This window comes from Onthophagus taurus, chromosome 3, assembly GCF_036711975.1.
Source record: "Onthophagus taurus isolate NC chromosome 3, IU_Otau_3.0, whole genome shotgun sequence".
NCBI lineage: Eukaryota > Metazoa > Arthropoda > Insecta > Coleoptera > Scarabaeidae > Onthophagus > Onthophagus taurus.
This window is the reverse complement of record NC_091968.1, coordinates 23,940,842-23,965,561: the sequence shown is the minus strand read 5'-3', so window position 1 is coordinate 23,965,561 and position 24,720 is coordinate 23,940,842. Positions and strand designations below refer to the sequence as shown.

At 28.4% G+C, this 24,720-nt stretch overlaps 2 protein-coding genes across 2 annotated transcripts in view; one reads left to right on the top strand and one right to left on the bottom strand.

Annotated features, from left to right (window-relative positions):
* Positions 1–24,720, top strand: part of LOC111419426 (exostosin glycosyltransferase sotv) — a 48,361-nt gene that overhangs the window by 10,007 nt on the left and 13,634 nt on the right. Inside the window, exon 3 of the mRNA XM_023052226.2 lies at positions 18,815–18,948. Within this exon, the coding sequence (XP_022907994.2) occupies positions 18,927–18,948 (22 nt within the window). The 5' untranslated portion in view covers positions 18,815–18,926. The remainder of the gene's footprint in view (positions 1–18,814; positions 18,949–24,720) is intronic.
* Positions 664–23,336, bottom strand: LOC111419424 (ATP-binding cassette sub-family C member 4-like). The gene is made up of 9 exons (XM_071195423.1): positions 23,141–23,336; positions 22,639–23,089; positions 22,170–22,395; positions 18,120–19,204; positions 17,895–18,065; positions 12,171–12,361; positions 11,563–12,109; positions 11,387–11,510; positions 664–1,639 (listed from the first exon to the last, which is right to left on the bottom strand). Exons 1-9 carry the CDS (start codon positions 23,212–23,214, stop codon positions 678–680), a joined length of 3,831 nt encoding a protein of 1,276 aa, XP_071051524.1. The 5' UTR covers positions 23,215–23,336; the 3' UTR covers positions 664–677.

The following is a 24,720-nucleotide window of genomic DNA, read 5'->3' as shown; positions in this document are numbered from 1 at the left end:
ACGATATTTTTAGTATGTAATGCAGGTTCAAGGAGTCTATCCCGTCTTCTATTAGCAATATATAGTTTTCTGCCGGCAGTATTTCGTCTTGTATTAGCAATATGTAGTCTTCTGCAAGAAGTATCTATTCTTCGCCCAGCAGTATCTAGTCTTCTACAAGCATCATGTAGTCTTCTATAAAGAATAACTACTTTTTTTCCACCAGTATCTAATTTTCAAGTACTAAAACTCTTCCAAAATCTGCCACAGGTTTGTTTCAGCGTCTCCACATCGTCTGCCGAGTACTTGTGCGCTCTCTTCTCATTACTACAACGAAATCTGGTCATCAGCCTTTTCCCATCCTCACTCTCCTCCTTCATCAAGTATTTTGGAAGCCCTTCCGTCATTATGTCTTCTGCCAGTAATATCTAGTCTTCTACTAGTAATCCCCATTCTTCTGCCAGCAGTATCTAGTCTTCTGCAAACAGTATCAAGTCTTCTTCTTACAGTTTCTAATCTTCTGCCAGCAGTTTCTCGTCTTCTATTAGCAATATGTAGTCTTCTGCCAGTAGTATCTAGTCTTCTGATTCATATAATTTTTTAGCAGAAAGTACCTATTGTTCTGCCAGTATCATTATTCACTAAGAAATGCAAAAATAGGTTTATTTAAATAAAAGAATTAAATTTATATTGAAATTTTATTTGAGTTGAAACGATTTCGAACTAATATCGATTAATTCTTTTAAATTAATCGGGCCGCATTCATAAGCTAACTTATAAAACGAACTATTTTTATTTTGCAACAATAAATAAGGATGATCCATCTCTTCGAGATGCCCAAAAGATAACACCATAACCCGATTTGAATCGATTATCGTCTCTAATCGATGAGCCACAGTGAGAATCGTGCAATGTTTGAAATGTTTCTTAATCGTTTTTTGGATTAAATCGTCGGTTTTAGTGTCCATATTCGCGGTGGCCTCATCCATGATTAAAATTTTATTGTTTCTCAAAATCGCCCTGGCCAAACAGATTTGTTGTTTTTGGCCCATGCTCAAATTTGAACCAGCATTTTCAATTTCCACGTCTAAGTTGCTGATTAAACCTTTTAAGTCGACCTCGTTTAAGGCGTTCCAAATTTGCGAATCTTCGTATTTATTCCAAGGATCTAAATTAAATCTTACCGAAGCTGAGAATAAGGCTGGTTCTTGAGGAATTATTGAGATTTTATCCCTAAGAACGTTTAAAGGGATACTTTCCGTATTGATTTCATCGATTTTAATCGATCCCTCGATTTTTGCCATTCGAAAAATTGCAGAAATGATTGAAGATTTTCCAGCTCCTGATCTCCCAACGATTCCAATTTTTTCTTGGTGATTAACTAAGAAATTTAAATGTTTCAAAATGTTTCCATCGAATTCGGAATATTTTAATGAAACATCTTTAAATTCGATTTGGCCCTTTTTTGGCCAATCATCAAATTTTTTTGAATCAAGTTTAGTTCTTTCCGGAGGTAATGTTTTGTACTCAACGATTCTTTCAACTGAAGTTATCTGATTGATTACTTCCGTTGTTTGCCGAACACCGTGTTGAGCGATTCGTGTTAAAATCATTCCTTGGGTTATAGCCAAACCAACGAAACTTCCATTTATTGATGTTACTAAAACGAAATCTCATATAAATATGATTATTAAGATTTTTATGGCCGGTATTAATTGAAGTACAAGCAAAATTATTGTCTAAAAGTGTTTCTAAGATGTAAGGAAACAAAAAAAGCTTGTTGGTGTGTGTCAAAATGGTTTTAATCGATTGGAAATACCTTGTATATACTTGAGAAAAGTGAAAAAAGTTAATAACATTAAAGGAGATGTTTTCCAGAAAATTTTGAATATGAGAGAATCCGATTGGTATGAGTCAAAATGGCTCTAATCGGTTAAAAATATCACTAGAATAATTATGGAGAATGAAAATATTAAAAAAAAATGATTTTGATGTTTTTTAAAGTGCTTCTAAGATACCAGGATGTAGAAAAAGATTATTGAAGTGTGTCAAAATAGTTTTAATCGATTGAAGACGTCTTGTATATACTTAAACAAGGCGAGAAAAGTTAATAACATTAAAAGGGATGTTTTCCAGAGATTTCAAAAACTTTTGAATATGAGAGAACCCAATTGGTGTGAGTCAAAATGGCTCTAATCGGTTAAAAATATCACTAGAATAATTATGGAGAATGAAAAAATTAAAAAAAAATGATTTTGATGTTTTTCAAAGTGTTTCTAAGATACCAGGATGTAAAAAAAGATTATTTAAGTGTGTCAAAACGGTTTTAATGGATTGGAAACACCTTGTATATAACATTATATACTTGAGAAAACCAAAAAAAGTTAATAACATTAAAGGGGATGTTTTCCAGAAATTTCAAAGTCTTTTGAGTATGGCTATAATTGGCCAAAATGGCTATAATGGGTTAAAAACATCACTGAGATACTTAAGGAGAAAAAAAAAGTTGAAAAAAATGATTTTGATGTTTTTTAAAGTGCTTCTAAGATACAAGGAAATAGAAAAAACTGATTAAAGTGTGTCAAAATAGTTTTAATCGATTGAAGACGTCTTGTATACACTTAAAGAAGGCGAGAAAAGTTAATAACATGAAAAGGGATGTTTTCCAGAGATTTCAAAGACTTTTGAATATGAGAGAACCCAATTGGTGTGAGTCTAAATGGCTCCAATCGATTAAAAACATCACTACGATAATTAAGGAGAAAGAAAACTTTAAAAACAAATGATTTTGATGTTTTTTGAAGTGTTTCTAAGATACCAGGACATAGAAAAAGACTATTTAAGTGTGTCAAAATGGTTTTAATCGATTAGAAACACCTTGTATATACTTGAAAAAGACGAGAGAAGTTAATAATATTAAAAGGGATGTTTTCCAGATATTTCAAAGTCTCTTTAGTATGAAAAAAACTTGATTGGTGTTAGTCTAAACGGTTCCAATCGATTAAAAACATCACTACGATAATTAAGGAGAAAGAAAACTTTAAAAACAAATGATTTTGATGTTTTTTAAAGTGTTTCTAAGATACCAGGATGTAAAAAAAGATTATTTAAGTGTGTCAAAATGGTTTTAATGGATTGGAAACACCTTGTATATAACATTATATACTTGAGAAAACCAAAAAAAGTTAATAACATTAAAGGGGATGTTTTCCAGAAATTTCAAAGTCTTTTGAGTATGGCTATAATTGGCCAAAATGGCTATAATGGGTTAAAAACATCACTGAGATACTTAAGGAGAAAGAAAAAGTTGAAAAAAATGATTTTGATGTTTTTTAAAGTGCTTCTAAGATACAAGGAAATAGAAAAAGCTGATTAGAGTGTGTCAAAATAGTTTTAATCGATTGAAGAAGTCTTGTATACACTTAAAGAAGGCGAGAAAAGTTAATAACATGAAAAGGGATGTTTTCCAAGATTTCAAAGACTTTTGAATATGAGAGAACCCAATTGGTGTGAGTCTAAATGGCTCCAATCGATTAAAAACATCACTACGATAATTAAGGAGAAAGAAAACTTTAAAAACAAATGATTTTGATGTTTTTTGAAGTGTTTCTAAGATACCAGGACATAGAAAAAGACTATTTAAGTGTGTCAAAATGGTTTTAATCGATTAGAAACACCTTGTATATACTTGAAAAAGACGAGAGAAGTTAATAATATTAAAAGGGATGTTTTCCAGATATTTCAAAGTCTCTTTAGTATGAAAAAAACTTGATTGGTGTTAGTCTAAACGGTTCCAATCGATTAAAAACATCACTACGATAATTAAGGAGAAAGAAAACTTTAAAAACAAATGATTTTGATGTTTTTTAAAGTGTTTCTAAGATACCAGGATGTAAAAAAAGATTATTTAAGTGTGTCAAAATGGTTTTAATGGATTGGAAACACCTTGTATATAACATTATATACTTGAGAAAACCAAAAAAAGTTAATAACATTAAAGGGGATGTTTTCCAGAAATTTCAAAGTCTTTTGAGTATGGCTATAATTGGCCAAAATGGCTATAATGGGTTAAAAACATCACTGAGATACTTAAGGAGAAAGAAAAAGTTGAAAAAAATGATTTTGATGTTTTTTAAAGTGCTTCTAAGATACAAGGAAATAGAAAAAGCTGATTAGAGTGTGTCAAAATAGTTTTAATCGATTGAAGAAGTCTTGTATACACTTAAAGAAGGCGAGAAAAGTTAATAACATGAAAAGGGATGTTTTCCAAGATTTCAAAGACTTTTGAATATGAGAGAACCCAATTGGTGTGAGTCTAAATGGCTCCAATCGATTAAAAACATCACTACGATAATTAAGGAGAAAGAAAACTTTAAAAACAAATGATTTTGATGTTTTTTGAAGTGTTTCTAAGATACCAGGACATAGAAAAAGACTATTTAAGTGTGTCAAAATGGTTTTAATCGATTAGAAACACCTTGTATATACTTGAAAAAGACGAGAGAAGTTAATAATATTAAAAGGGATGTTTTCCAGATATTTCAAAGTCTCTTTAGTATGAAAAAAACTTGATTGGTGTTAGTCTAAACGGTTCCAATCGATTAAAAACATCACTACGATAATTAAGGAGAAAGAAAACTTTAAAAACAAATGATTTTGATGTTTTTTAAAGTGTTTCTAAGATACCAGGATGTAAAAAAAGATTATTTAAGTGTGTCAAAATGGTTTTAATGGATTGGAAACACCTTGTATATAACATTATATACTTGAGAAAACCAAAAAAAGTTAATAACATTAAAGGGGATGTTTTCCAGAAATTTCAAAGTCTTTTGAGTATGGCTATAATTGGCCAAAATGGCTATAATGGGTTAAAAACATCACTGAGATACTTAAGGAGAAAGAAAAAGTTGAAAAAAATGATTTTGATGTTTTTTAAAGTGCTTCTAAGATACAAGGAAATAGAAAAAGCTGATTAGAGTGTGTCAAAATAGTTTTAATCGATTGAAGAAGTCTTGTATACACTTAAAGAAGGCGAGAAAAGTTAATAACATGAAAAGGGATGTTTTCCAAGATTTCAAAGACTTTTGAATATGAGAGAACCCAATTGGTGTGAGTCTAAATGGCTCCAATCGATTAAAAACATCACTACGATAATTAAGGAGAAAGAAAACTTTAAAAACAAATGATTTTGATGTTTTTTGAAGTGTTTCTAAGATACCAGGACATAGAAAAAGACTATTTAAGTGTGTCAAAATGGTTTTAATCGATTAGAAACACCTTGTATATACTTGAAAAAGACGAGAGAAGTTAATAATATTAAAAGGGATGTTTTCCAGATATTTCAAAGTCTCTTTAGTATGAAAAAAACTTGATTGGTGTTAGTCTAAACGGTTCCAATCGATTAAAAACATCACTACGATAATTAAGGAGAAAGAAAACTTTAAAAACAAATGATTTTGATGTTTTTTAAAGTGTTTCTAAGATACCAGGATGTAAAAAAAGATTATTTAAGTGTGTCAAAATGGTTTTAATGGATTGGAAACACCTTGTATATAACATTATATACTTGAGAAAACCAAAAAAAGTTAATAACATTAAAGGGGATGTTTTCCAGAAATTTCAAAGTCTTTTGAGTATGGCTATAATTGGCCAAAATGGCTATAATGGGTTAAAAACATCACTGAGATACTTAAGGAGAAAGAAAAAGTTGAAAAAAATGATTTTGATGTTTTTTAAAGTGCTTCTAAGATACAAGGAAATAGAAAAAGCTGATTAGAGTGTGTCAAAATAGTTTTAATCGATTGAAGAAGTCTTGTATACACTTAAAGAAGGCGAGAAAAGTTAATAACATGAAAAGGGATGTTTTCCAAGATTTCAAAGACTTTTGAATATGAGAGAACCCAATTGGTGTGAGTCTAAATGGCTCCAATCGATTAAAAACATCACTACGATAATTAAGGAGAAAGAAAACTTTAAAAACAAATGATTTTGATGTTTTTTGAAGTGTTTCTAAGATACCAGGACATAGAAAAAGACTATTTAAGTGTGTCAAAATGGTTTTAATCGATTAGAAACACCTTGTATATACTTGAAAAAGACGAGAGAAGTTAATAATATTAAAAGGGATGTTTTCCAGATATTTCAAAGTCTCTTTAGTATGAAAAAAACTTGATTGGTGTTAGTCTAAACGGTTCCAATCGATTAAAAACATCACTACGATAATTAAGGAGAAAGAAAACTTTAAAAACAAATGATTTTGATGTTTTTTAAAGTGTTTCTAAGATACCAGGATGTAAAAAAAGATTATTTAAGTGTGTCAAAATGGTTTTAATGGATTGGAAACACCTTGTATATAACATTATATACTTGAGAAAACCAAAAAAAGTTAATAACATTAAAGGGGATGTTTTCCAGAAATTTCAAAGTCTTTTGAGTATGGCTATAATTGGCCAAAATGGCTATAATGGGTTAAAAACATCACTGAGATACTTAAGGAGAAAGAAAAAGTTGAAAAAAATGATTTTGATGTTTTTTAAAGTGCTTCTAAGATACAAGGAAATAGAAAAAGCTGATTAGAGTGTGTCAAAATAGTTTTAATCGATTGAAGAAGTCTTGTATACACTTAAAGAAGGCGAGAAAAGTTAATAACATGAAAAGGGATGTTTTCCAAGATTTCAAAGACTTTTGAATATGAGAGAACCCAATTGGTGTGAGTCTAAATGGCTCCAATCGATTAAAAACATCACTACGATAATTAAGGAGAAAGAAAACTTTAAAAACAAATGATTTTGATGTTTTTTGAAATGTTTCTAACATACCAGGACATAGAAAAAGTCTATTTAAGTGTGTCAAAATGGTTTTAATCGATTAGAAACACCTTGTATATACTTGAAAAAGACGAGAGAAGTTAATAATATTAAAAGGGATGTTTTCCAGATATTTCAAAGTCTCTTTAGTATGAAAAAAACTAGATTGGTGTTAGTCTAAACGGTTCCAATCGATTAAAAACATCACTACGATAATTAAGGAGAAAGAAAACTTTAAAAACAAATGATTTTGATGTTTTTTAAAGTGTTTCTAAGATACCAGGATGTAAAAAAAAGATTATTTAAGTGTGTCAAAATGGTTTTAATGGATTGGAAACACCTTGTATATAACATTATATACTTGAGAAAACCAAAAAAAGTTAATAACATTCAAGGGGATGTTTTCCAGAAATTTCAAAGTCTTTTGAGTATGGCTATAATTGGCCAAAATGGCTATAATGGGTTAAAAACATCACTGAGATACTTAAGGAGAAAGAAAAAGTTGAAAAAAATGATTTTGATGTTTTTTAAAGTGCTTCTAAGATACAAGGAAATAGAAAAAGCTGATTGAAGTGTGTCAAAATAGTTTTAATCGATTGAAGACGTCTTGTATACACTTAAAGAACTCGAGAAAAGTTAATAACATGAAAAGGGATGTTTTCCAGAGATTTCAAAGACTTTTGAATATGAGAGAACCCAATTGGTGTGAGTCTAAATGGCTCCAATCGATTAAAAACATCACTACGATAATTAAGGAGAAAGAAAACTTTAAAAACAAATGATTTTGATGTTTTTTGAAATGTTTCTAACATACCAGGACATAGAAAAAGTCTATTTAAGTGTGTCAAAATGGTTTTAATCGATTAGAAACACCTTGTATATACTTGAAAAAGACGAGAGAAGTTAATAACATTAAAAGGGATGTTTTCCAGATATTTCAAAGTCTCGTTAGTATGAAAAAACTAGATTGGTGTTAGTTTAAATAGCTCCAATCGATTAAAAACATCACTACGATAATTAAGGAGAAAGAAAACTTTAAAAACAAATGATTTTGATGTTTTTTGAAATGTTTCTAAAATACCAGGACATAGAAAAAGACTATTTAAGTGTGTCAAAATGGTTTTAATCGATTAGAAACACCTTGTATATACTTGAAAAAGACGAGAGAAGTTAATAACATTAAAAGGGATGTTTTCCAGATATTTCAAAGTCTCTTTAGTATGAAAAAAACTAGATTGGTGTTAGTCTAAACGGTTCCAATCGATTAAAAACATCACTACGATAATTAAGGAGAAAGAAAACTTTAAAAACAAATGATTTTGATGTTTTTTAAAGTGTTTCTAAGATACCAGGATGTAAAAAAAAGATTATTTAAGTGTGTCAAAATGGTTTTAATGGATTGGAAACACCTTGTATATAACATTATATACTTGAGAAAACCAAAAAAAGTTAATAACATTCAAGGGGATGTTTTCCAGAAATTTCAAAGTCTTTTGAGTATGGCTATAATTGGCCAAAATGGCTATAATGGGTTAAAAACATCACTGAGATACTTAAGGAGAAAGAAAAAGTTGAAAAAAATGATTTTGATGTTTTTTAAAGTGCTTCTAAGATACAAGGAAATAGAAAAAACTGATTAAAGTGTGTCAAAATAGTTTTAATCGATTGAAGACGTCTTGTATACACTTAAAGAAGGCGAGAAAAGTTAATAACATGAAAAGGGATGTTTTCCAGAGATTTCAAAGACTTTTGAATATGAGAGAACCCAATTGGTGTGAGTCTAAATGGCTCCAATCGATTAAAAACATCACTACGATAATTAAGGAGAAAGAAAACTTTAAAAACAAATGATTTTGATGTTTTTTGAAATGTTTCTAACATACCAGGACATAGAAAAAGACTATTTAAGTGTGTCAAAATGGTTTTAATCGATTAGAAACACCTTGTATATACTTGAAAAAGACGAGAGAAGTTAATAATATTAAAAGGGATGTTTTCCAGATATTTCAAAGTCTCTTTAGTATGAAAAAAACTAGATTGGTGTTAGTCTAAACGGTTCCAATCGATTAAAAACATCACTACGATAATTAAGGAGAAAGAAAACTTTAAAAACAAATAATTTTGATGTTTTTTTAAAGTGTTTCTAAGATACCAGGATGTAAAAAAAGATTATTTAAGTGTGTCAAAATGGTTTTAATGGATTGGAAACACCTTGTATATAACATTATATACTTGAGAAAACCAAAAAAAGTTAATAACATTAAAGGGGATGTTTTCCAGAAATTTCAAAGTCTTTTGAGTATGGCTATAATTGGCCAAAATGGCTATAATGGGTTAAAAACATCACTGAGATACTTAAGGAGAAAGAAAAAGTTGAAAAAAATGATTTTGATGTTTTTTAAAGTGCTTCTAAGATACAAGGAAATAGAAAAAGCTGATTAGAGTGTGTCAAAATAGTTTTAATCGATTGAAGACGTCTTGTATACACTTAAAGAAGGCGAGAAAAGTTAATAACATGAAAAGGGATGTTTTCCAGAGATTTCAAAGACTTTTGAATATGAGAGAACCCAATTGGTGTGAGTCTAAATGGCTCCAATCGATTAAAAACATCACTACGATAATTAAGGAGATAGGTAACTTTAAAAACAAATGATTTTGATGTTTTTTGAAGTGTTTCTAAGACACCAGGACATAGAAAAAGATTATTTAAGTGTGTCAAAATGGTTTTAATCGATTGGAAACGCCTTGTATATACTTGAAAAAGACGAGAGAAGTTAATAATATTAAAAGGGATGTTTCCCAGATATTTCAAAGTCTCTTTAGTATGAAAAAAACTAGATTGGTGTTAGTCTAAACGGTTCCAATCGATTAAAAACATCACTACGATAATTAAGGAGAAAGAAAACTTTAAAAACAAATGATTTTGATGTTTTTTGAAGTGTTTCTAAGACACCAGGACATAGAAAAAGACTATTTAAGTGTGTCAAAATGGTTTTAATCGATTAGAAACACCTTGTATATACTTGAAAAAGACGAGAGAAGTTAATAACATTAAAAGGGATGTTTTCCAGATATTTCAAAGTCTCGTTAGTATGAAAAAACTAGATTGGTGTTAGTCTAAATAGCTCCAATCGATTAAAAACATCACTACGATAATTAAGGAGAAAGAAAACTTTAAAAACAAATGATTTTGATGTTTTTTGAAATGTTTCTAACATACCAGGACATAGAAAAAGACTATTTAAGTGTGTCAAAATGGTTTTAATCGATTAGAAACACCTTGTATATACTTGAAAAAGACGAGAGAAGTTAATAACATTAAAAGGGATGTTTTCCAGATATTTCAAAGTCTCTGTAGTATGAAAAAACTAGATTGGTGTTAGTCTAAATAGCTCCAATCGATTAAAAACATCACTACGATAATTAAGGTGAAAAAAAACTTTAACAACAAATGATTTTGATGTTTTTTGAAATGTTTCTAACATACCAGGACATAGAAAAAGACTATTTAAGTGTGTCAAAATGGTTTTAATCGATTAGAAACACCTTGTATATACTTGAAAAAGATGAGAGAAGTTAATAACATTAAAAGGGATGTTTTCCAGATATTTCAAAGTCTCTTTAGTATGAAAAAACTAGATTGGTGTTAGTCTAAATAGCTCCAATCGATTAAAAACATCACTACGATAATTAAGGTGAAAAAAAAACTTTAACAACAAATGATTTTGATGTTTTTTGAAGTGTTTCTAAGACATCAGGAAATAGAAAAAGCTTATTGAAGTGTGCCAAAATGGTTGTAATCGATTGGAAACACTTTGTATATACTTGCAAAAAGCGAAAAAAGATAATAACATTAAAAGGAATGTTTTCCATAAATTTCAAAGACTTTTAAATTTGAGTGAAATCGATTAGTGTGCGTCAAAATGGTTCCAATCCATTATAAACATCACTAAAGGAAGTAAAAAGAAAGAAAAAATCAAAAAAAATTGATTTTGATGTTTTTTGAAGTGTTTCTAAGATAGCAGGAAATAAAAAAAACTTGTTGGTGTGTGTCAAAATAATATTAATAGATTGGAAACACCTTTTATATACTTGATAAAAGCGAAAAAACATTTCGGACACTTCCTTTCCCGTATTAATCCGTTTAAGTCGAGGTTTTATTGCAATTTTGTTTTGAATATACCTTTTTTAAGCAATTTTTTAGGTTGCTCGGGAAAATTATCATCATATTTTCGAAAAAAAACCGTAATTAGAACCGAAAATCGTTTAAATTTACTGAAAAATTTTGAATATGAGAGAATCCGATTGGTATGAGTCAAAATGGCTCTAATCGATTAAAAACGCCACTGGAATAGTTAAGGAGAAAGAAAAAGTAAAAAAAAGACGATTTTGATGTTTTTTGAAGTACTTCTATGATACCAGGAAATAGAAAAAGCTTATTGGTGTGTGTCAAAATGGTTCTAATCGATTAAAAACACCTCTAGAATACTTAAGGAAGATTAAAGCATCAAAAAAAAAGTTTTTGAAGTTATCAAAAATACACCAGAAACCAAAATAGCGTTAGTGTTAGTTCTAATTTTAATTTATAATGATTAATAAACCTTGAGATAAAATAATAAATCCAAAAACGATGAAAAATACAAAAATCACCGCCAATAAATCCAACCATAAATTAAACGCGTTCAAGCAAGTTAACATTAAGACCATTGCTGATGTATGAACATCCTAAAATTAATTTATAATTAATTTGATACAAAAAAAAAGATAAAAAATTAACTTGGTGTCCATCAAATTGATTCACAACTTCCCTCTCACTTCTAAAAGTTCTTATAGTTACGATTCCATCTAAAGTAGTAGCTAAATGCGATAAAATCGGACTTTTTGCAATCCCTTCTAAATGCTTAATTTTCCTGGAAGTTCCCAAATACCAAACGGGAAATTTCACAAACATCCCAAAAATTACAACGACCGCAACAACCAAATAATAATTACACAAACAAATCATGACCATAATCCCAATTGTTTGTAAAAAAATTTGTAATGATTCGATTACAACCCTAGGTAAAATGGTATCAATTGTTGCTACATCTTTCGAAAAACGATTTAAAATTCTTCCCGATGGGGTTTCATCATAAAATTGAATCGAAGTTTTTGATAACGCTTCAATTGATGAGGTGTGAAGGTTATTTGCGGCTGTTGTGGATAATTTAAAGAAATAAAATGATCGTATTGTTGTTAAAAGTGTTAGGAGAAGGATTGAAAAGGTGAAGATGTAAAAGTAGGTGAAATCGGTGTTTGAGATGATTGAGTAAGACGAATTTGCCCTGAAACAATAAATTTAGATTAAGTTATTTATTAATTTGTTAAATTTATTAACTTAATTACCAAATTGTTATGAAATAATCAAACAAACTACTTGAAATTTGAGCCGAAATCATTAAGAATGCTAAAATTGTTATTGGAATAAATCCTCCCGTTGATTTTAAATATTCTTTATATGGTAAAAATCCTTGTTTTAGTGTTACTTCTTTCGTGGTTTTTTCATCGAGGTCTTCTTGAGTTTCAGATAATGTGCTCTGAAACAATTAAGTCTATTTTTATTTAAGATAAAACAAAAAATAATTTGGCTAAATTTAATTAATTCTTTTAATTAATATTCTAGAGATGTTTTTAATCGTCTAGAACAATTTTGACACACACCAATAAGCTTTTTATGTTTCCTGGTATATTTGAAACAATTTCATAATACATCAAAATCAGTGATCTTAATTCTTTCATCCTCCTTAACTGTTCTAGAGATGTATTTAATCGATTAGAACCATTTTGACACACACCAATAAGCTTTTTCTATTTCCTGGCACATTTGAAACAATTTCAAAAAGCAGTAAAATCATATTTTTTAATTTTTTCATCATCCTCAGCTTTTCTAGAGATATTTTTAATCGTCTAGAACCATTTTGACACACACCAGCAAGCTTTTTGTATTTCCTGACACATTTGAAACAACTTCAAAAAACATCAAAAGCAGTTTCTTTAATTCTTTCATACTGCTTAATTGTTCTAGAGATGTTTTTAATTGATTAGAGTCATTTTGACATACATCAATAAGCTTTTTCTGTTTCCTGGTACATTTGAAACAACTTCAATAAACATCAAAACCAGTTTTCTTAATTCTATCAGCCTCCTTAACTGTTCTAGAGATGTATTTAATCGATTAGAACCATTTTGACATCAATGTAGAGAAATATTCGAAAATACGAAAATTAGAAGAGTATAAAAGAAAATCGGTATTCAGAACATAATACAGAAAATCTTTTAGAACAAAAGTTGTTGCAAATTGTACCCTTAACACTTTACTCTCTAACATTTTTGCTCTCAAATGCATCAATGTAGGTAAATATTCGAAAATATAAAGCTTTTTCTATTTCCTGGCACTTTTGAAACAATTTCAAAAAGCATTAAAATCATATTTTTTAATTTTTTCATCTTCCTCAGCTTTTCTAGAGGTGTTTTTAATCGATTAGAACCATTTTGACACACACCAATAAGCTTTTTGTATTTCCTGGCACAATTGAAACAACCTCAAAAAACATCAAAATCAATTTTATTAATTCTTTCGTCCTTCTTAACTGTTCTAGAGATGTTTTTAATCGATTGGAACCATTTGAACACACACCAACAAACTTTTTCTATTTCCTAGTACATTTGAAACAATTTCAAAAAGCATTAAAATCTTTTTTTTTTAATTTTTTCATCTTCCTTAGCTATTCTAGACAAGTTTTTAGTCGCTTAGAACCATTTTGACATACATCAATAAGCTTTTTCTGTTTCCTGGTACATTTGAAACAATTTCATAAAACATCAAAATCAGTTTTCTTAATTCTTTCATCCTCCATAACTGTTCTAGAGATGTTTTTAATCGATTAGAACCATTTTGACACACACCATTAAGCTTTTTGTTTTTCCTAGCACATATGAAACAATTTCAAAACTCATTAAAATCCTTTTTTTTAATTTTTTCATCTTCCTCAGCTATTCTAGAGATGTTTTTAGTCGTTTAGAACCATTTTGACACACACAAACAAGCTTTTTCTGACACTTTTGCTCTCAGATGTATAAATGTTGAGAAATATTCGAAAATATAAAGCTTTTTCTATTTCCTGACACATTTGAAACAATTTCAAAAAGCATTATAATTATTTTTTTTAATTTTTCATTGTCCTCAGCTTTTTTAGAGGTGCTTTTAATCGCCTAGAACCATTTTGACACACAACAATTACCTTTTTGCATTTCCTGGCACATTTGAAACATTTTCAAAATGCAGTAAAATCATATTTTTTTAATTTTTTCATCATCCTCAGCTTTTCTAGAGATATTTTTAATCGTCTAGAACCATTTTGACACACACCAGCAAGCTTTTTGTATTTCCTGACACATCTGAAACAACTTCAAAAAACATCAAAATCAGTTTTCTTAATTCTTTCATCCTCCATAACTGTTCTAGAGATGTTTTTAATCGATTAGAACCATTTTGACACACACCATTAAGCTTTTTGTATTTCCTAGCACATATGAAACAATTTCAAAACGCATTAAAATCCTTTTTTTTAATTTTTTCATCTTCCTCAGCTATTCTTGAGATGTTTTTAGTCGTTTAGAACCATTTTGACACATACAAACAAGCTTTTTCTATTTCCTGACACATTTGAAACAATTTCAAAAAATATTAGAATCATTTTTTTTAATTTTTTCGTCTTCCTCAGCCTTTCTAGAGATGTTTTTAATCGCCTAGAACCATTTTGACACACAAAAATAAGCTTTTTCTGATTCCTGGTACATTTGGAACAATTTTATAAAACATCAAAATCGGTTTTTTTAATTCTTTCATCCTCCTTAACTGTTCTACAGATGTTTTTAATCGAATAGAACCATTTTGACACACACCAATAAGTTTTTTGTATTTCCTGGCACATTTGAAACAGTTTCAAAAAACAACAAAATTTTTATTTTTAATTCTTTCATTTTCCTTAACTATTTTAGAGATGTTTTTAATCGATTGGAACCATTTGAACACAAACCAACAAACTTTTGGAGCCATTTTGACTCAGACCAATCAAGTTTTCTCATATTCAAACTTTTTGACATTTCTGAAAAACATCCTCTTTAATGTTATTAATTTATTTCGCTTTTCTCAAGTATATAAAAGGAGTTTCCAATCAATTAGAACCATTTTGACACACTTCAATAAACTTTTTCTATTTCCTGGTAACTCATTAACACTTCAAAAACATCAAAATCATTTTTTTCACCTTTTTCTTTCTCTTTAAGTATCTTAGTGTCGTTTTTAGCCAATTATAGCCATTTTGACTAACATCAATCGGGTTCTCTCATACTCAAAAATTTTTGAAATTTCTGGAAAATAACCCCTTTAATGTTATTAACTTCTTTCTTTTTTTTTGAAGTATATACAATGTGTTTCCAATCGACTAATACCATTTTGACACACTTTCACAAGCTTCTTCTGTTTCCTGGCACATTTGAAACAATTTCAAAAAGCATTATAATCTTTTTTTTTAATTTTTTCATATCCATAGCTTTTCTAGAGATGTTTTTAATCGCCTAGAACCATTTTGACACACAAAAATAAGCTTTTTCTGATTCCTGGTACATTTGAAACAATTTTATAAAACATCAAAATCAGTTTTCTTAATTCTTTCATCCTTCTTAACTGTTCTAGAGATGTTTTTAATCGAATAGAACCATTTTGACACACACCAATAAGTTTTTTGTATTTCCTGGCACATTTGAAACAGTTTCAAAAAACAACAAAATTTTTATTTTTAATTCTTTCATTTTCCTTAACTATTTTAGAGATGTTTTTAATCGATTGGAACCATTTGAACACAAACCAACAAACTTTTGGAGCCATTTTGACTCAGATCAATCAAGATTTCTCAAATTCAAACTTTTTGACATTTCTGAAAAACATCCTCTTTAATATTATTAATTTCTTTCGGTTTTCTCAAGTATATACAAGGAGTTTCCAATCAATTAGAACCATTTTGACACACTTCAATAAGCGTTTTCTATTTCCTGGTGTCTTATAAACACTTCAAAAAACATCAAAATCATTTTTTTAATTGATTAGAGTCATTTCGACAAACACCAATAAGCTTTTTCTGACACTTTTGCTCTCAGATGCATCAATGCAGAGAAATATTCGAAAATATAAAGCTTTTTCTATTTCCTGGCACTTTTGAAACAATTTCAAAAAGCATTAAAATCATATTTTTTAATTTTTTCATCTTCCTCAGCTTTTCTAGAGATATTTTTAATCGTCCAGAAGCATTTTGACACACACCAGCAAGCTTTTTGTATTTCCTGACACATTTGAAACAACTTCAAAAAACATCAAAAGCACATTTTTAATTCTTTCATCCTGCTTAAATGTTCTAGAGATGTTTTTAATTGATTAGAGTCATTTCGACAAACACCAATAAGCTTTTTCTGATACTTTTGCTCTCAGATGCATCAATGTACAGAAATATTCGAAAATATAAAGCTTTTTCTGTTTCCTTGTACATATGAAACAATTTCAATAACATAAAAATCAGTTTTTCTAATTCTTTTATCCTCCATAACTGTTCTAGAGATGTTTTAAATCGATTAGAACCACTTTGACACACACCAACAAACTTTTTCTATTTCCTAGTACATATGAAACAATTTCAAAAAGCATTAAAATCTTTTTTTAGTCGCTTAGAACCATTTTGACATACATCAATAAGCTTTTTCTGTTTCCTGGTACATTTGAAACAATTTCATAAAACATCAAAATCAGTTTTCTTAATTCTTTCATCCTCCATAACTGTTCTAGAGATGTTTTTAATCGATTAGAACCATTTTGACACACACCATTAAGCTTTTTATATTTCCTAGCACATATGAAACAATTTCAAAACGCATTAAAATCCTTTTTTTTAATTTTTTCATCTTCCTCAGCTATTCTAGAGATGTTTTTAGTCGTTTAGAACCATTTTGACACACACAAACAAGCTTTTTCTATTTCCTGACACATTTGAAACAATTTCAAAAAGTATTAGAATCATTTTTTTTAATTTTTTCGTCTTCCTCAGCTATTCTAGAGATGTTTTTAATCGCTTAGAACCATTTTGACACACACAAACAAGCTTTTTCTATTTCCTGACACATTTGAAACAATTTCAAAAAGTATTAGAATCATTTTTTTTTATTTTTTCATCTTCCTCAGCCTTTCTAGAGATGTTTTTAATCGCCTAGAACCATTTTGACACACAAAAATAAGCCTTTTCTGATTCCTGGTACATTTGAAACAATTTTATAAAACATCAAAATCGGTTTTTTTAATTCTTTCATCCTCCTTAACTGTTCTACAGATGTTTTTAATCGAATAGAACCATTTTGACACACACCAATAAGTTTTTTGTATTTCCTGGCACATTTGAAACAGTTTCAAAAACAACAACATTTTTATTTTTAATTCTTTCATTTTCCTTAACTATTTTAGAGATGTTTTTAATCGATTAGAACCATTTGAACACAAACTAACAAACTTTTGAAAACATTTTGACTCAGACCAATCAAGATTTCTCATATTCAAACGTTTTGACATTTCTGAAAAACATCCTCTTTAATGTTATTAATTTATTTCGCTATATACAAGGAGTTTCTAATAAATTAAAACCATTTTGACACACTTCAATAAACTTTTTCTATTTCCTGGTGTCTTATAAATACTTCAAAAAACATCAAAATCATTTTTTTCAAATTTTTCGTTCTCCTTAAGTATCTTAGTGATGTTTTTAACCAATTATAGCCATTTTGACTAACACCAATCGGGTTCTCTCATATTCAAAAATCTTTGAACTTTCTGGAAAACATCCCCTTTAATGTTATTAACTTCTTTCTTTTTTCTCAAGTATATACAATGTGTTTCTAATCGATTAATACAATTTTGACACACACCCACAAGCTTTTTCTGTTTTTTGGCACATTTGAAACGATTTCAAAAATCATCCAAATATATTTTTTTTTAATTTTCATGATATATATTTCTTAAAAAGCTCTTACCAAAAGCGATAATGATGATAGCCTCGAAATTAGTGATGGTTTTCTTCTGCTCATCTTAACATCGATATCTATAATAGTAGATCGCCTCCTTAAAGTTTGTAAAGAAGAAATTAAATAATCGTTTCTCGATGCTAATAAATCCGAGTAATTTCCTTGAGTTTCTATTCCACCCTAAAATTAATTGCAAATTAATAACATTAATAATAATTAAATTATTTATAGTACCTCACTCATAATAACAATTTTATCAAAATCTTTCAAAATCTCCAAATTGTGCGTAACAACAATGCGTGTTTTGCCCCTTAAAAATTTTAAAACGCACTTTTCAAACACGCTTTTTGCAAGTTGCGCGTCCAAAGCTGAAAATGGATCGTCAAAAATGTAAAGATCCGATTCTTTATAAATAGATCTGGCTAAATTAATTCTTGATTTTTGGCCACCGCTTAAAAACATCCCTTTTTCTCCGACGAAAGTGTTATCTCGATTACTTTGGTTTTCGATGTCTTTGTTTAATGTTGTTAATTTTAAGATTTGTTGGTAACGCGTTTTGTCGAATTGTTGGTTAAAAATGATGTTTTTTTTAATTGATGAATTAAACAGCCATGGGGTTTGAGAACAAAATGAAATATTTTCGGGAATTTCTACCTCACCTTCTTTGGGGGTGAGTTCTTTTAGAAATAAATTTAATAACGTTGTTTTCCCGGATCCAACCGGGCCGATTATCGCAATTAATTCCCCTGGATTTATTTCCAAGTTGATGTTTTTTAATGTAAATCCGTTTGAGTTTGTTGAAACATTTTTTAAAATTATTTTTGGGTTATTTATTTTTTTTGTGTTTTTAATTTCTTTGTAACTGTCGATTTTTTCGGCACTTTCTTGGTTGGAATCTAACATTAAAATTTCTTCTATGTTTTTAATAGACACTTTACATTCAGCACCTAATTGAACCGCCATTGGAAAGAAAACCGCCATGGACATTTGCAAAACGTTGTGGCATTGCGATAAGAAAAACACTTTATCTGATGTTATTTGATGCCCCAAGAAGTAATAACAGGTTAGTGTAAAATAAGAGGCTACTTTTTCCACGATTAAAATACAAGTTTCATATAACGCAGTCATGTATGACGTAAAAATTAAAAATTTTGATTCTTTAATTCGAGAATTAACTAATAATTTTTTAAACGGCGTCTCCCAAGATGACATTTTTATCGTTACGATACCAGCTAAGAACTCTTTCAGTAAATTTAAACGATTTTCGGTTCTAATTACGGTTTTTTTTCGAAAATATGATGATAATTTTCCCGAGCAACCTAAAAAATTGCTTATAAAAGGATTATTTTAAAAAAAATACAATAAAACCTCGATGAAACGCATTAAAATCAGAGAAAGAAAGTGTCCGAAATGTTTTTTCGCTTTTATCAAGTATATACAAGATGTTTCCAATCGATTAATATTATTTTGACACACACCAATAAGTTTTTTTTATTTCCTGCTATCTTAGAAACACTTCAAAAAACATCAAAATCAATTTTTTTTGATTTTTTCTTTCTTTTTACTTCTTTTAGTGATGTCTATAATGAATTAGAACCATTTTGACTCATACTAATCGATTTCCCTCAAATTTAAAAGTCTTTGAAATTTATGGAAAACATTCCTTTTAATGTTATTACTTTTTTTCGCTTTTTGCAAGTATATACAAAGTGTTTCCAATCGATTAAAACCATTTTGACACACTTCAATAAGCTTTTTCTATTTCCTGGTATCTTAGAAACACTTCAAAAAACATCAAAATCACTTGTTGTTGAAGTTTTCTTTCTCCTTAATTATCGTAGTGATGTTTTTAATCGATTGGAGCCATTAGACTCATACCAATCGAGTTTTTTCATACTCAAAACTCTTTAAAATTACTAAAAAACATCCCCTCTAATGTTATTAACTTTTTTAGCTTATCTCAAGTATATACAAAGTGTTTCCAATCGATTAAAACCATTTTGACACACTTCAATAAGCTTTTTCTATTTCCTGGTGTCTTAGAAACACCTCAAAAAACATCAAAATCATTTGTTTTTAAGGTTTTCTTTCACCTTAACTATCGTAGTGATGTTTTTAATCGATTGGTGCCGTTTAGACTCACACCAAACCGTGTTTCTTCATACTAAAAAGACTTTGAGATATCTGGAAAACATCCCTTTTAATGTTATTAACATTTTTCGTCTTCCTCAAGTATATACAAGGTGTTTCCAGTGGATTAAAACCATTTTGACACACTTCAATTAGCTTTTTCTGTTTCCTGGCATCATAGAAACACTTCAAAAAACATCAAAATCATTTGTTTTTAAAGTTATCTTTCTCCTTAATTATCGTAGTGATGTTTTTAATCGATTGGAGCCATTTAGACTAACACCAACCTAGATTTTTTTCATACTAAAGAGACTTTAAAATATCTGGAAAACACCCCTTTTAATGTTATTAACTTCTCTCGTCTTTTTCAAGTATATACAAGGTGTTTCTAATCGATTAAAACCATTTTGACACACTTAAATAGTCTTTTTCTATGTCCTGGTGTCTTAGAAACACTTCAGAAAACATCAAAATCATTTGTTTTTAAACTTTTTTTTCACCTTAATTATCGTAGTCATATTTTTAACCGATTAGAGCCATTTTGACTCACACCAATTGGGTTCTCTCATATTCAAAAGTCTTTGAAATCTCTGGAAAACATCCCTTTTAATGTTATTAACTTTTTTCGTCATCTTTAAGTATATACAAGACGTCTCCAATCGATTAAAACTATTTTGACACACTTCAATCAGCTTTTTCTATTTCCTGGTATCTTAGAAACACTTTAAAAAACATCAAAATCATTTTTTTCAACTTTTTCTGTCTCCTTAAGTATCTCAGTGCTGTTTTTAACCCATTATAGCCATTTTGGCCAATTATAGCCATACTCCAAAGACTTTGAAATTTCTGGAAAACATCCCCTTTAATGTTATTAACTTTTTTTGGTTTTCTCAAGTATATAATGTTATATACAAGGCGTTTCCAATCGATTAAAACCATTTTGACACACTTAAATAATCTTTTTCTACATCCTAGTGTCTTAGAAATACTTTAAAAAACATCAAAATCATTTTTTTTAATTTTTTTCATTCCCCATAATTATTCTAGTGATATTTTTAACCGATTAGAGCCATTTTGACTCGCACCAATTGGGTTCTCTCATATTCAAAAGTTTTTGAAATCTCTGGAAAACATCCCTTTTAATTTTACTAACTTTTCTCGCCTTCTTTAAGTGTATACAAGACGTCTCCAATCGATTAAAACTATTTTGACACACTTCAATCAGCTTTTTCTATTTTCTGGTATCTTAGAAACACTTTAAAAAATATCAAAATCATTTTTTTCAACTTTTTCTTTCTCCTTAAGTATCTTAGTGATGTTTTTAACCAATTAGAGCCATTTTGACTAACACCAATCGGATTCTCTCATACTCAAAAGTCTTTGCAATTTCTAGAAAGCATCCCCTTTAATGTTATTAACTTTTTTTGGTTTTCTCAAGTATATAATGTTATATACAAGGCGTTTCCAATCGATTAAAACCATTTTGACACACTTAAATAATCTTTTTTTTACATTCTGGTACCTTAGAAACATTTTAAAAAACATCAAAATCAATTTTTTTTAATTTTTTCTTTCTCCATAATCATTCTAGTGATGTTTTTAATCGATTAGAACCATTTTGACACACACCAATCGGGTTCTCTCATATTTAAAAGTCTTTGAAATTTCTGCAAAGCATACCCTTCAATGTTATAAAATTTTTTCGCTTTTCTCAAGTATATACAAGTTGTTTCTAATCGATTAAAACCATTTTGACACACTTAAATAATTTTTTTCCATATCCTGGTATCTTAGAAACACCTCAAAAATAATCAAAATCATTATTTTTTAATTTTCTCTTTCTCTTTAATGATCTTAATCAAATTTTTAATCGATTAGAACCATTTTGACTCACACCAATCGAGCTTTCTCATACTCAAAAGTCTTTAAAGTTTCTGGAAAACATCCCCTTTAATGCCATTAACTTTATTCGTTTTCCTCAAGTATATACAAGATGTTTCCAATCGATTAATATTATTTTGACACACACCAACAAGCTTTTTCTGTTTCCTTATACTTGAGAAACAGTTCAAAAAACATTCTTTTAATTTTTAATGCGTTCTAACTAGGTCCGTTACATCGAGGTTTTACTGCATTTATCAAATAATACCTCACCTTGTATAAAAACCGTCATTAACATCATCCCAGAAATTCCAGACAAAAAGGAAATTCCAATTTCATCCCACATAAAATAACTAATTAACAACAATTTAATTGGAAGTATCCAAATCACATGTAAAGCCGCCGTCACGTATTCAAATCGATTCATATCATTCGAAAGTATGTTTATTATTTGCCCAGAAACGTGTGCATTTAAAGTTAATTGACTCAACTTTAATGTCTATATATTAATTAAACTTTTTTAATAAAAATTCTTCAACCCCGTTAAAAATCCTTTAAAATGAGCCCAAACTCGATGGGGTTATCTCAAAAAACAAACGAGATACGATCATTTTAAAAAACGCGATCGTCAATTGTTTATTTTTTTATTAATTTCGATATCTCGGTTATTTTTTGAGATAACCCCATCGAGTTTGGGCTCATTATAAAGGATTTTTTATGCTCTACAAGATTAAATAATTACTTTTCGATAAATTAGCGATCCGCAAGCGATTCGAACTTGCATTCCTGTTTTCATTAAATTTAAACTGCTGTGATTGTTAATAAAGGCGATTAAAACGGTTAATATAACCAAAGAAGCTCCGTAAATAATCAAAGATTGATTTTGTTGATTCTTTTCGTTGAAAATTTCGATTAATACGGCGATTATGATCGGTTGAAAAATACGGAGAACTCCCATATGGAGAAACATTAAAAATCCGTGAAAGAGATAGTTTTTCCAAAACATTTTTAACAAAGCCCGCATTAATTTGGGTTTTCGTTTTGATTTTTTGGCACTTTCAAATTCTTTTAACCATAAATCTTCGAGTTTATCGCCGAGATTCGATGATTTATCGGAATTATCGAGGGTATATAAATCGTTTAATGAGGATAATCCGTTTTTATTGCCATTTTTAATTATTTCAATTAACCAACTGTTAAAAAAAATTGTTTAGATTAAAATTAATGCTTATTTTTTGACTCACATAAAAAGGATTTTCGAAAAAATGTTCGCCGTTTTTTTCGGCGATTTTTCTGATAAAATTACATTCGTTTCCATGACTCTTTTTGTAACTTTAATTCAAAAATTAACTTGCTGACACAACTTGAGTTTAACTTGAAAAAAAAAAGTGGTTTTCTTGGCATTTTAAACACTAATTGCACTCAAAACACTTAACATTCCAAATTTTACAACCTTTGCTTGTATATTTTAAAAGAAAAACTAAAAATGCGAGATTAAATTCTTTTATTAAAACAACTTTAATTCCTTTTATTAAAAACTAAAGTCTAAATTTAAATCTAAAATATTCCTCGTACGTGATTTTTATTTTATTTATTTAAATTCATTGAAATTTAAAGCCGTATTTGTTATTTTCTAGAAAATTTATTGCAAAATTTAAATTTATTGTGACATAAATTATGTTTAAAAAGTTAACTTTTGCATTACATTGTACACACATCTAAAATAGCGTTGGCATCAAAAGTATTAAACAAATTGTAATTAATTAATAATTACTAATAAAAATAAAAACATAAAAACATTTTAACTACAATTTTTTGTTATTATTTTGCAATTAAACATTAAAATAAATTAATTTAAAATAATTATTTAAAAAAAAATGGGGTTAAGCCGCAACCAACAATACACCAAACTCTTTTGTACAACTAAAAATAAATTAACCCGTAATAATAAAGTTATATACAATAATTAATAAAAACAATTTAACTACAATTAAGTATTATTATTAATATTTTGTAATTAAATATTAAAATGAATTAATTTAAAATAATCATTTAAAAAAAAAATCGGGTTAAGCCGCAACCAACAATACATCAAACTCTTTTATACAATTAAAAATAAATTAACCCGTAATAATAAAGTTATATACAATAATTAATAAAACCGTTTTAACTACAATTAATTATTATTATTAATATTTTGCAATTAAACATTAAAATAAATTAATTTAAAATAATTATTTAAAAAAAGTGGGGTTAAGCCGCAACCAACAATACATCAAACTCTTATACAACTAAAAATAAATTAATAATAATAATAATAAATTTATATACAATAATTAATTTAAAACATATTAAATTATCAAAATTAATTAATTACGCATTAAAAAAATAATTAAATAAATAAAATCTAATCCTCTAACACAACCTCAAAAAGTGACGTCAAACGTCATTTACTTTTCCTTATAAAAAAACAAATTGTAATTAATTAATAATTACTAATAAAAATAAAAACATAAAAACATTTTAACTACAATTTTTTGTTATTATTTTGCGATTAAACATTAAAATAAATTAATTTAAAATAATTAATTAAAAAAAAAGGGTTAAGCCGCAACCAACAATACATCAAACTCTTTTGTACAACTAAAAATAAATTAACCCGTAATAATAAACTTATATACAATAATTAATAAAACCATTTTAACTACAATTATTATTATTAATATTTTGCAATTAAACATTAAAATGAATTAATTTAAATTAATTATTTAAAAAAAAAAGTGAGGTTAAGCCGCAACCAACAATACATCAAACTCTTTTATAC

What these genes read in the sequence shown, in the direction of transcription:
- LOC111419424 (XM_071195423.1), bottom strand. Translation starts at nt 23,214, where the DNA reads ATGGAAACGAATGTAATTTTATCAGAAAAATCGCCGAAAAAAACGGCG. An exon ending in TTTTCGAAAATCCTTTTTAT is followed by an intron (nt 23,090 to 23,140) that starts GTGAGTCAAAAA and finishes TTTTTTTAACAG; the next exon opens with TTGGTTAATTGAAATAATTA. An exon ending in GATCGCTAATTTATCGAAAA is followed by an intron (nt 22,396 to 22,638) that starts GTAATTATTTAA and finishes ATTAATATATAG; the next exon opens with ACATTAAAGTTGAGTCAATT.